Genomic DNA, 13,858 nt, shown 5'->3' with positions numbered 1-13,858 from the left:
GTTCTCTCAAAGCTCTTTTTAAATGAATCAATATGTGATATACCAAAGTCAAAGATGCCTTTAAATGTTAAAAGCATTGAAAAAGTAAATTGTCAAACTTAGTATCTCATAATTTTTAGTTAGTAATCACTTTTTGTGTTGTTGTTTTTGTAATTTTGCCATGATAATAATTTCTGAAGTATAATTTATTTCTCTGGAAGTAAATAAATGAAAAACTTAATATTTACAGCAGGGGGCAGTAAAGCATCATTTAGTTTAGCAGCTACTGTTAGAGGTCATAAAGTTTTGGCATTCACACGCATAATTATTAACTGTGCTGTTGAAACACAGGGGAAGTCTGAAAGGTCGTTTCCAGGAAAGGAGGAGGAGGAGGAGGAGGAGGAGGAGGAGTAGAAGAACAAAAACAAGAACACGAAGAACAAGAAGAAGAACAACAACAACAACAATCCCAAGAAGCAGATATTTCATCAACCCCAAAAAGTGGACAGACAGGAATAATAACATGGGAATTTGGTTCAAAAATAAACAATAATTACCTTACAGATATTGACAGGAAATGTTGAAAACTTGCTAAGAATGAATACTAAGGGTAGAGATTATTACACAATTCAAAAGTCTGTCATAGAGAGAAGTGAGGAAAATGTAGGAAAGATGTTATTTTTTATTGGTTGAGATTAGGACATACATGACTCAATGCCACTTTTTATAGCCTACGGTGGAAAAAAGATAATGTCAGACAAACGTTTAACTGCAAGGAACCGGTCGAACATGTGCTGACAGGTAGTAGGACATTCAGACATGCAGAGAGACTTCATGGTGGTAGATACGGGAGAGGAGGGGAGCAGAGCATCAAAACAATTACTGTTAACGATCACCAGGTTTTTACTGTAAATTCTCACAATAAACTACTGTCATCACACTTTTTCAATGCATGGTAGGCTGCGGTGAATTTGAATTTAACGGTAATAACAAACAATTACAAAGAAGTAACATGAAAACACAATACTTTGCTGTGATATTACTGTGAATTGTTGTGAATTTACAGTAATTTCATAAATTAATTACAGTATCATCATATTGGCATACTGACATGAGTTATAAGGGAGATCATTTCTTATAAAGCAAGATTTATCTTGTTTATTTAACATATTTAACATGTTAAATATTAAAAAATGAGGTAAAAACCCTCCGAAGAAAAAATCTTAAAGGTCTGACTTTAGATGTAACCTCCTTTGTAATCATCAACATTTTCATAAGTAACTTTAATTTAATTACACATTTTTTTTCAGTAACTTTAACGGAGTACAGTTACATTTATTTTGTCATTAAAACACATAATGCTGTTACATTTAACTAGTTACTCCCCAACAATGAAACAGAGACAGAGAGAGAACATAAAACACCTGGAAAATGTAAAAGATTTCCATGTTGGCTAATTGATTTTCTCTTCTTTTATTTCACTATGCATCACTATACATAGTTGGTGTATCATGCAAATAAAAGTGTCCACATGGACTTAACATAAAGGCACAGAAATACAGTTGCAGTGTATTGACTTCAGTCAAACTCACTGAAACCCTCCTGAGCAAAATCTTAAAAGTCTGACTTCAGATGTAACCCCCCTTTGTAATCATCAACATTTTCATAAGTAAATTAAAGCTGCAAGCAGCGTTGGGCGGGACCTCGCACCCCTGCACACGTCGGGCCGCGGTGAAGCGGAAAGGTTTCCGTCAGGTGCATTTAGACGCATTCAGACCCGGGCATTTATCAGACATTGCAATAAGTAGATATACGTTACACACACACACACACACACACACACAATCTCACACACACATATACACACACACACACACACACAAACACACACTCACACATACACACACACAAACACACACACTCACACATGCACACGCACGCACACACACACGCAGCCACACACACACGCACACTCTCTCTCTCTCTCTCTCTGCCTCTCTCTGTCTGTGTAGACATTTAGACTGAGCCACTGAAATGAAATGAACCTCCAACACTTTGATGAGTCAAACAGGAGAGGAACTTATTTCCAGTGAAACCTGTAGATATGTTTGTAGTTCATGCTCATGTAATTCGTGTTTGATCTAGACTTTGACAGCAATGTCAGTGAAATAGTTGACAGACTGCACAGATATCTAAAAACATAAGAATACAGTCAATAAACTTGAACTAGAATCAGAAAACTGAGGCATCTTTTCCTCATCAGGTATAATGACAAGTTTTCTCCACTGGGTGGCACACTACGACCACAAATGAACCTGGCTGAGCCAGCTGCACACACACACACACACACACACACACACACACACACACACACACACACACACACACACACACACACACACACACACACACACACACACACACACACACACACAGTCGTTGCCATGGTAGTTAACGACTGCAGAGCATGACAACAGAGCATGCACAGACAGAATGGAGATTCAGGATTGAATGGGAGAGGAACAGGGTGCATATGTGTGTCCGCAGATTAAAAAGTATAAAGCATAGCCAGACCAAATTACACACATCTATAGATGAGACTTGTGGCTACATTGACGTTTGAATGGAGTCTGTAACTGAAAGTATGCAGGAATAATACATATATTTTGAAAAGCCTGAAAAATCGTCGAAGATCCCACATGTAACGGCAAACTGTGCACTTCCTGTTGGATTTAGGTCAGGGGTGTCTGCGCGTGATTTGTAGGTCTTGATAAGACAAACAATTGAGTTTTGGTTTGATCTTTCTACGCCCTTCCTATCAGGCGTAGTGTCCGTTTTACTGTTTCTAGGTGGCGCTAGAGAGTTCGACGTTGTTTGTTTTTCCATTTTATCGAATTTTTCGCCAGACCTGATGTGCGTTCCAAATTTGGTTAGTTGTGGAGAAGGTTTAGGGGGTCAAATTAAGGCTCAAAGAGGTGGTAGAATAATAAAGAAAAACGACACAAATACAATAGGGTCCTTGCCTCCAGGCAAGAGGGCAAGACTCCCTTTTGGAATCCTCGCCCTCTTGCCTTTCGGCTCGGTCCTTAATAATTTAATTACACATTTTTTCTCAGTAACTGTTACATTTATTTTGTAATTAAATTACAAGTAATGACTTATTCCCAAACACTAATTATAGTAATTTATTGTAAAATTAAAATAATATTTTTTCCAGTGCTCGTTCAAGAGGCTTCAACATTTAAATGAAAATAAGTTGTTTCCCCCCTTTTGTTAGTTTGTGTTGTTTAATTTTACATATCCGATACAGTAGGTGGCAGTATGCACCCTTTAACGTTGTTTTTGTGATCAGTCAGTAAAAAAAAAAAAACAACTAAAGACGAAGAAGAAGCTGAAGCGCTCATGAAGAAGATTTTTTTTTTTTGTGCGTCCCAAGCCAAAACAGCATGGTGCGTCTTGTGCATTGGTTCCATCCCCTGCGGAGGTAACAGCGGGGTCAGAGCGGGGCTGGTAGCCGAGAAACGGTGACCGAGACACGGCTTGGTTGGATGACAGGGGTCGGTCCGCTGGAGGGTTCCAGAATGGACGACAGAGACTCAGCAGCTCGCCCGAGGAGGAGGAGGAGGAGTAGGATGGTATCTACTACTGCTGCTGCTGCCGAGGACCATGGAGCTAGTGAAAGTGACGATGTGATCGAGGTGGTTGACTTTCTCTCCCCCAGAGAAACGCACCCTGGAGCGGATAGACCGAGTGCTGCGGACCGGAGGAACTCGGCACTTCAAGCAAATGTCCACCACAGACACATGCCGATGGAGCCGCTCAAGTTCCACATACCGAGGAAAACTAAGGAGAAGAGAGGTGGGCAGGTCCATGTTTTTATTCGAAATTAACCCCAAACAAACCCAAGTTATACAAACAAATTAATTAATAACAATTTTATGATTTATGTGAAATATTTTAACAGTTTTATTTCTCGTCTAAATTGTCACCTTTTAAGTTATATCAGTCCCCTTAATGTTTATAACGGGAAGAGTCCATTATCGGACAGCATAGCATCCATTATCGGACAGCTTAACATCCATTATCGGACAGCTAAGCATCCATTATCGGACAAAGTGTATTTTTAACCTGTTTGGGTGTTTTAGCTTAACTTTAGTTACAGGAGATAGTATTACACATATTTAACATTATGTGTGTTAACTCTACAGTTATATATATATTCATTATGATACATTAAATAAACCCTAAATAAGCTGTGTTTATGATGTCCGTTTTAAGCGTGCGGCTAACGCAAGTCAAACAGGTTTACATGATGTCATCATTGTAATGTTTAATTAAGTGCAGATAAGTTACTACCTGGTGCTTAGTTTCACTCTCTAGATAATTGTATGAGAGTATAGTTGATTGTAAGTTTAAATGTGTTTCTCTCTTTGGCTGAAACTTGATGTCAGCGTTGTGTTGAAGTTAGCTAGCCTTAATGCTAACGGAAGAGATAGCTCGTTCTGTTTACAGTGTGTGTGTGTGTGTGTGTGTGTGTGTGTGTGTGTGTGTGTGTGTGTGTGTGTGTGTGTGTGTGTGTGTGTGTGTGGGGTGTGGTGTGGTGTGAGTGTGTGTGTGTCTCCCTCTGTGTGTTTGTGTGAGAGAGTGTGTGGGTGTGTGTGTGTTGTCGCCCACATGTACAGTGTTTGTTGTGTCTTTTCTTCCTCTGTTCATTCATTGTGTCATCTGCACTAGTGGACGTTTTTTAAGTAATGTGAGACATTTTTGGAGACACTTTACCAAATAATTTGTAGTGTAGTTTAGTAGTTTGAGATAAGCGATTTTTTAAAGCGTTAAACCAGCAGTCAGGTGTCCATATAAACACTGAAAGAGGTTTTCCTCGCTGTAATCATTCCTCCTGTTCATACTGATTATTAAAAGATCTCCTTCAAATGAGTTTTCAGTGTAAACGATGAGACCAAAATCCACAGTGTGTCCTCACAATCATTTAAAAGATGATGTGAAGCTTATATTCAGCTTAATCATTCTGAGTTAGTCATATCAAGTGGATATCTGACACATTGACAGTCTTCTTGTATTTAAATTCAAATTTCTGTTTCCTCGGACAGTGTTTCCTTATATAGTAACAAAAAGAGGGAAGTAGGCAATAAAAATAGTGCAACATTGGAAGATATCTGCGTATAGTTTTAGTTTTACTAAGTTTTACTCAATGGTTCCCTGTTGAGCAGTGGTTAAAGTAGGGTCACAAAAAGAGAGACTTTAGCCGTGTTTGGACCGCGGGAACTTTCCTCAGGAGACTAAGAACCTTTTGGAAAACTCAGTACCTCTACCTGTGTTTCCACCGGAGAGACCAGGATCCAAATTAATTTCCAGGGATATTGTTTTACCCTCCCAAAATCTCTCTTCTTTGTTGTGGGGTACTTTCCAAAAGTACAAGATCTTGGGTGGTGGTGTCTGAAGGGATGATAATCACTGATTTGAAACTGTGGCTGCCTTTTTATTCAGAAAACAAGTGAATAACTAGTACTGAATTAGGGTGAGGGGAGGACATTTATCTTAGTTTCTTAGTCTAATAAAGTTTAGAACCCGACTGATATTATCAGCCGATATATGCCTATCACAGATATGTCAATATCTGCAAATATGTTGTCCGAAGTATGCCGCTATTTCTTTAAAAATGTTAGTTATATAAGCAGCACTTTATTTATTTATTTTTTTAATTCAAATTTAATATATGTATGTTTTTTTTATTCATAGCACTTATGTCATTTTATACAATATAGTTTATTGTTAAAATGTAATATATGAATACCCGTTACATATCTTTGTCACAAGTGATTAATAACCACATTTAAGGGATCCAAAAAAAAGCGAAAATAAAAAAAGTGTGTTGTAGATATATTCTGTATAACTTTATCGGCATATATATAGATATCGGGATTTTTTTGCTCCCTAATATCGAAATCAGCATCAGGCCCTAAAATCCATTATTAGTCAATTAGGCTTTGCTGTCAGCTTCCTGGTCTGTTTTAAGAACATACAAGAGAAAGAGAAAAGAGAGAGAGAGAACAATTGAGAAAGAGAGAGAAAGAGAGAAAGTGTGTGGCAGCAGCTGAGTGAAGAGTGCGAGCAGCAGTAGTGAGATCAAAGATGAATGAGAGAAATAAAACTTTTTATTCACAGAGGATCACATTTTCAAACACTCCACAGATAATTTAGACAGACTCTCTTAGTTTGTGTTTTATGCCCTTCCTCACAGCTTTTCCCCTTTCTTTTAACTCAGTACGTTCAAGGCACGCAGCAGTTAATTATGCAAAGTATTTCGTGTGAATGCCGAGCCTGTGGTGGAGCAGGTGTGTCTCTCACTCCTCTACATCTAACACCTGACTCGGTCGCTTCACATTAGGATGAATTTAACATTTTTATACCAGCTCTTAGAACCAGCTCTTGTCAGGTTAATGCTTAATGATACGGTAATGATTAACTTAACTGAACTGGACCGAGGTTAGGCTGAGCTTCAATAAAACCTTTTAAAAGAACACAGTCACTTTACATATTTGATACAGTGTGCACCTGTATGCTTACTCGAGTCCCAAAAACTCTTTATCAGAGCTGTCACTGTACGCAAAAAGACAACTGCACCCAAGTCACGCTTTTGCACATCGCGCTTCAACATCAGTTTGGTCTGTAAATACTGAAACGTATTGTGTGTATCAACACGCAATGATTTTTCAGGTCATCAGGTCAACACATCTATAGTCTGTTGAAAACAGTCCGAAACAGCTGGAGTGTGCCGCTGTTTTATAGGACGTTATAGTTCATAAGTGTGGACGCTCACATCATTATGTTTAAAGTTATAGTTATTGTTCTTAGTGTGGATGGCCTTTTACATACCTATAATCATATCTAGATCCAACCTCTCTCTGTATTTTACTGGTGAATAGGACACACCGGTGTATAAGACGCATCTCACTTTGTAGTTCTCCCCACACTGGAAGAACTACACAGTTCCTGCTGCATCAAAAAAGCGCAGAACATTATAAAGGACTCTTCTCACCCTGGACACTCTCTGTTTGAACTGTTGCCATCAGGCAGACGATTCAGATCAGTCAAAACAAGTACAAACAGATTCAAACACAGTTTTTATCCTACAGCTATCACTACGCTCAATGCTGCAAATGAATACTGTTTACAACTGACTGTGCAATAGAGCCGTGCAATGACCAAATGTATATGTTTTTATATATAGTATTTATTTAACTTTTATTTTCTTGTTTTATTTAATTTATTTTATGAATGATGCACTGACTGGTGAGCACTTTTAAATTTTCGTTGTACTGGTGACAATGAGAATAAAGATCTATCTATCTATCTATCTATCTATCTATCTATCTATCTATCTATCTATCTATCTATCTATCTATCTATCTATCTATCTATCTATCTATCTATCTATCTATCTATCTATCTATCTATCTATCTATCTATCTAAATCGCGTTAAAGGTGCGTCTTATACACCAGTGTGCAGGGAATGATCTTTTGTTTACTTTCTGTCATGTGCGAGGATGTGTTTGCACCTCTGTCAGGTGTGTGACGCTCCAGTTGAGCCCTTTCACTCCACACTGAGGGGGACAGCAGGCTGCATCGGTTGTGCTGACGCCTCTGTCGGCTCCCCGAGGGCCTTAAACCTTCTGTGTGAGTGTAGGTGAAGCTCATGTGAAAGGTGAACTGGGTCAGCCCTCCTTCACTTCATTTACTTAGAAAGTGAATGATACAACACATTTATTAAGGAGGCCTTTATATTTAGAGAAGATTTTATTAAAATCACTTAGCTTTAGGTTGGTCTGTTGGCTGTCGAGGTTTCTCTTCCTTTACATCTAATTCTGCTTTTGGTGGTAATCACTACAAATTAAGTTTATACAAGAAAGTGCTCGTCATTTATTAACAGTGGCTCTCATCTCGAGTGCTTCCTTGTAAAATTAAAAGTTGGGGAAATCTTTGTTTGTTTTATTTATTACATATACTGAAAAAAATACATAACACAAAAAGTAATATATGCAGAATGTTTTTGGATTAAGAAAATAAAACAATAACTAATAAAAACAGAAATGTGCAAAAAGAGCCAATAAATAATAATATCAGGTTGCCCTCCTAATGGTGAGATATATATGCATAAAACATAAAAACTAAAATAGTAATAATAGTAAATACAGACAAATACATACGTAAGCTAAACAAAAACATTACAAATCTAAGGTGTTACAAGTGCAACTAGAAAGCTGACAATTTACCGACACATTGAATATGATAGTGAGACTATTTATGATGCTACATTACTTAATTGATCCAGAAAGAAGAGTATGGTTAATTTCTTACAGCAGCACAGTATAAGCGAGTATGTATGCTTTAAATATTCACACTCATGATAAAAGCACATTTATAAAAACAGCCTTAAAATTTAGAGCTAAGGGAGAACATTATAACAGACTCGTTAAAATGGAGAAGGAAAGGCAAATCTGAACAGGTGAGTTTTAAGTTGTGATTTTAACAAAGTCACTGATTAGTATTTATAAATTACTTGAGGGAGAGCAGTTTTCAAAGATTAGGACCCGCCACACTGGAACGCCCTGTCGCTTGTTGTGTAGAGCCTGGAGCGTGGGAGTGATAATACGTAAATGAGCATTAGAGGAGTGACGTGTGTAAAGATAGAAAAGGCTAGACAGGTTAGGAGGTGCCAGACCAGGCAAAAAAAGAAGAAGAACCTTGAAACAAATACGGTATTCAACAGGGAGCCGGTGCAGTTGTTGGAGTGTCAGAAGTCCAGATCAGGGCGAACTAAAATTCAACTGATATAACTAATAATTAAGTGTCAAAGTTGCTCAAAAGAAGTCAATGTAGAGAGTGCAAATCTAGCGTTACTCAAAAACAGGAACAAAGCCAGAGTCAGACCCCGAGATCAGAATGAAGAAAGTTTTTCTTCCCCCCCCTATAATGATGTGTATCTCTTCATATCCCAGAACTGTTGTGCTATACTGTCCATAAGTGACAAGGCTACACCCCCCCCCCCCCCCCCCCAATCATAACTCCATAACAGTGGTGTTAAACCATACAGAGACCTGCGAGGGACAAGTACACAGGCATTATGTTGACATCCAGTTTATTTGTGTAACTCTACTGAAGAACTACTCATAGCTCTTCCAGGGAACTCTTCGCTAATTATCATAAACCCTACTAGAGAACTACCAGGGAGCCAACGCCACAACTGCTGATGCCATCAGACACAGGGGAAACAGAAGGGCCATTCTTCTTTTTTAGGACACGTTACCATCAGGCTGCTCACATAGAATAACACTGACTAAAGAAACTAACTCCAACATTACATGTGTGTATGGCCAATATTTTAATAAGCAAATAGGTTTGCACAAAGCATTTCATTGTACAGAGGTAATTCTATGAAAGTTAACCACAACAGAGGATTGGGGACATGATAACCTATTTCATAAAAGGGGTGTGTGTCTGTAGGTTTTTGCCACAACCAATCAGGAGCACACATGTGCACCAATCAGCTGTCAGCTGCAGAGTGAGATCAGCTTATTAAATGCTGAGTGATAAGTCGAGCCTGGTGTGCTACTGCTTGGTTGGAATGAAAACCTGCAGCCACATTATGGCCCTAAGTGTGCTATATAGTTTAGACACAGGTTCCAAGTGGGTTTTTTTAATGCACATTTTTTTTATCCACATTTGAACAGTGCCTCAAAACTGTAAGCACTTTATTTGTCACACATACAGTTGTACAATGAAATTCAGTCTCTGCATTTAACCCATCCTAAGTATTAGGAGTAGTGGGCAGCCATTGTACAACACCTGGGTACCAACTCCATATCTGTCAGTGCCTTGATCACGGGCGCTGACAGGTGACAGGAGAATTAACCTATCACACGTTTTTTTGTCAATGGGAGGAATCCGGTGCACCTGGAGGATAGGTCTGGGCGATATGTGCCGAATCAAATATCCTGATATTTTTGACCAAATACCTCGATATCGATATTTTGACGATATTGTAGGGATGACTATCGGTGCTTTCACAAAATATTTACGCAATAATCAGTAATGTGGATATAAAGACTAAGTGGATAAAGGCAGATAATAGAAGTGAATCACCTTTCCTACAGCAAACCCCGTTCACTGGGTGACCCTCACAGTTAAAACTCACTATAAAAGTATTATTTTAAAGATCATTGGTGGAAAAAGTGATGTAAGATTAGTAAACATGTGCTGACCTTTCTATCTGTTCTCTTGTCTTTATCTTTTTTTTTTTTTTTTTTTTTTTTTTTTTTTTCAGCCCTCTTCCAGTACGTCTCCACTGAGTCCAGAGAGTATGAAGACATGATGACCATCCTGACCTCCAGCTACGTTGACACCAACTCCGCTGGCTGCTTCACCTACTGCAAGCCTCGGCTCGTCCACAGTGAGCTGCAGGAGAAAGAGGTGAGAGATGGAACCTAGCTACAAGAATTTGGAAATTATAGAGAAGTGTTGATGAATAAAACTTTTAAATGAACCAGATTGTGCAATATTGATTTGTTAGGGGTTGTTCAAGGGTTCAAGGGTTGTTTTAATTGTTAGCCAAGCTTCCTTTATTAATTTATGAATTGATTTCTTTTTTTATTAATTGTGTGTGTGTGTGTGTGTGTGTGTGTGTGTGTGTGTGTGTGTGTGTGTGTGTGTGTGTGTGTGTGTGTGTGTGTGTGTGTGTGTGTGTGTGTGTGTGTGTGTTACAGTTTGTAGAGAAGAGGAAGGAGATGAAGGCGGATGGGAGGACTGACAAGGAGCTGGAGGAGAGCTACTGTTTCCTGTTATCTGATGCTATTAAGGTGAGATTAACACTCAGCTATGTTGTGAATTGATTGTGTCAAGATAGATGAAGGCAGTGTTGGCAGTAACCCTACAGCAGGGGGACGCCCAACGTTTTTACTTTCAGATCTACTTTTTGCATTGTTCATCAGCAACAACATCATCTACCAGTTCTACCAGTCCTAAATCCCAGTCTCTGTCTCATGATGAGTAGCACAAAGTTCCCATTATACAGCAGACACACGTTTTCCATTTCAGAGATGGGAGAGATTACTTTTATGGGATCTTTTTTGCATTTTATGTGTTTAATCTTTTATTTACACATGTAGTTTCATTGATATATGGATCTCTTTTTCAAGAGAGACCTGTGTACAAGAAGTTTACACATACACATAGATAAAGAGACAATAAATCATTCATAGACGTATATTTGCACATTAAGAAAAACATGTGCAAGCATGTAAGTACAGTCTTTTAAAAAGCTGGAAGGAAATAAGAGAATCCCGCTTTAGATGCTTCTGAAACTCCATTTGTGTGCAGCAAAATATTTGAAACCACATTTATTTCCTGTTAAAAGGGAGTTTTTCCTCACAACTGTCACCAAGCTCTTGATCATGCGGGAATGTTGGTTCTCTTTAAATTAAATTAAAGAGTACGGTCTAGACCTGCTCTGTGTGTAAAGTGCCTTGAGATGACTTTTGTTGTGGCGCTATATAAATAAAGATTGATTTAGCAATTTCAGTGCGTACAAGAGGTGCTGATAATTTTAAAATATCCTGAGACCTGACGTCATAGGTGTTGTATCTGAATGTAATTAACAAACAAAGTTAACTGGGCATGCTTTGTAGATAAACAAAGCACAATTGCATTGCATTGGGAGGGGGATGCTAGTTCATCATAATCAGGGGTGTAGTAGTCGGTGGATAGGTGGTCATCTGTCATGGTGGATCTGAACTTGATTGCAGATTCACAGGCAAAAGACACATTTCTCCTCTGAGAGCAGAAGCCAAAATCTACCCTTCATGTCAGTGGATTTCATCTGAACATCATTCGGAAAGTGTTCCCACTTTGGAGGCAGCGTCACCCACATCAGTATCTGTCCACAACAGGAAACACATATAGGAGGTGTCTGGCTTGAGTGAAGCAAAGTCTGAGAAACGTCTTTTAAATCCTGATGCGATGCTCTGAACTTCTTCAGTGTAACAGACACTGTCGAGTTTACCATGATGCTCAACTTCTGAATGTATGCTTTGAAAGTAACGCACGTCCTGGCGCTGCAGCTTGGTTGAAAGTAGCTGTAGTTTGTGTTTCACTGCAACAAAATAGGGCTGGGCAATAAGGCCAAAAATGTTATCATGATAAAAATGTTTATCAGTCAATATCAACAGTTATCACAATAAATGTCTCTGAACAAAGACAAAAAACTGTCATTGTTATCAACACTAAACACAATAAAATAATCAACCAGAGTCATTTGATCACTTCATATATGTCACTTTGTTTTATTCTTGATTTTTTAATTCAATGTGTAAATTAACATGTTTCTGAATGTTTCTCTTGTAGCTTCCCCTGCTCTGTGAGAAAGGGCTGTTTGTGGGTCAGAGCTGGCTCACAGTGCTGGGACACCCGAGTAAAGGTAGGAATGAACAGATGAATACTGATACATATAAACACATTAACACAACATTAAACATGTTTTATTTTCCACCTGTTTATTGTTGAATCTGATTTTTTTTTTAATGTATTCTGAAAGGGAAAGGCACAAAGTGTAATTTCTGTGTATAATACTAATGAGGGATTTCACTAAAATCCACCATGCTTGTTGAATCAGTCTTTTGTTTGCACACAAAATCAGCACAACTCAAATGTGTTTGTGTGTTTGTGTGTGTGTGTGTGTGTGTTTTTCCTCTAGGGGTGTATCTCTCCAGGTACTCAGACCTCCTCCAGGTTAATCACTTCACCCCTGGAGCAACATGGGAGATCATCATCTTCAAAGTGATGAAGGTAAATCAGCCGGCTGCATTTTCATAGTTTTTTTTTCTACACTTTTCACAACGTCAGTAAGCTCACACATGTTATTGACACATTCAAAACAGGTCACATGTGATGTCACTTTGTTCTGTTATCAGCTCAGAAATCATTATTGACTACTCTGAAATGTGTGGGTGGGGTTGTAGTGCTTTGCCTATGGGTATCTCAGTAGAGGCTTCTGAAGGAGGGTAGTCTGTTATTATACTTTTATATTACTGTGTAGGTAAAAGTAAACAATTTGGGACACAACCCAGGACTGATGGAAACTCTGCCTCTGTAGTTTCTTACTATCAGCTGAGTCATTGTATTGATTAACTAGTTGTCAGCATGTACTGATTTGAAATGATGATATTCTGCTTTTGGTTTCAGGGTAAAGTGAAGAGCATCTATGAAAACATGAAGAACCTTATAGATCCAACGCCTCGCTTCGACAGCCACCTCTCCAAAAACGCCAGCAAGGTCACATCGCTCAACTCCTTCCGCGCCTTTGAGCTCACACAGGTAAATATTCACACAAGAAGGAAAAACGTCTGTGCAGCTACAGACTCGAAACAGTTTTTCAGAACCTTTTTTTTTTATCTCTTTGACAGTGAAAATGATTATTTAAACAGTGTAAGTTTTAGTGATTGGCATGACCTTTACAGTTGTTGTTCTTATCGGGGTCGAGTTGTGTCAGACATACACGCAGCACTGAAATCAGCACTTAAATCATATTTAAAGTCTGTCGTGGCAATTTTGTAGTTTCATCTGACAAAGAGGAACAAGACAAAAAAAAATCTCTTGCGCAAAGATGAAAAACTGATCACGTCTTTTATACCAAACTCTTTCCGCTTGTCAAAACTGCTTCTATTAATATCCTTATCTGGTTTTGGTCACCTCTAAAGTACTGTGGCAATCATGTCACTTCCTGAAACACCATTTTTAGCCTTGACCTTTCTAAACAATTAGCAGTTGGCACATATTTTTTCACACTCCCAAAGACCAAGATAACAG

The 13,858-nt window shown here is 38.5% G+C and overlaps 1 protein-coding gene across 1 annotated transcript in view; it reads left to right on the top strand.

Moving 5' to 3' along the window:
- The first annotated feature begins 3,402 nt into the window (after positions 1 to 3,402).
- tasora (transcription activation suppressor a) overlaps positions 3,403 to 13,858 on the top strand; it is a 31,898-nt gene continuing 21,442 nt past the window's right edge. The window contains exons 1-6 of the mRNA XM_062416005.1: positions 3,403 to 3,837; positions 10,323 to 10,468; positions 10,762 to 10,854; positions 12,398 to 12,470; positions 12,747 to 12,838; positions 13,235 to 13,366. Of these exons, the coding sequence (XP_062271989.1) occupies positions 3,528 to 3,837; positions 10,323 to 10,468; positions 10,762 to 10,854; positions 12,398 to 12,470; positions 12,747 to 12,838; positions 13,235 to 13,366 (846 nt within the window). The 5' untranslated portion in view covers positions 3,403 to 3,527. The remainder of the gene's footprint in view (positions 3,838 to 10,322; positions 10,469 to 10,761; positions 10,855 to 12,397; positions 12,471 to 12,746; positions 12,839 to 13,234; positions 13,367 to 13,858) is intronic.

The sequence above is a fragment of the Scomber scombrus genome, chromosome 3 (assembly GCF_963691925.1).
Source record: "Scomber scombrus chromosome 3, fScoSco1.1, whole genome shotgun sequence".
Lineage (NCBI taxonomy): Eukaryota > Metazoa > Chordata > Actinopteri > Scombriformes > Scombridae > Scomber > Scomber scombrus.
Note: the sequence above shows the minus strand (reverse complement) of the source record. Positions and strands in the feature narration are given on the sequence as shown.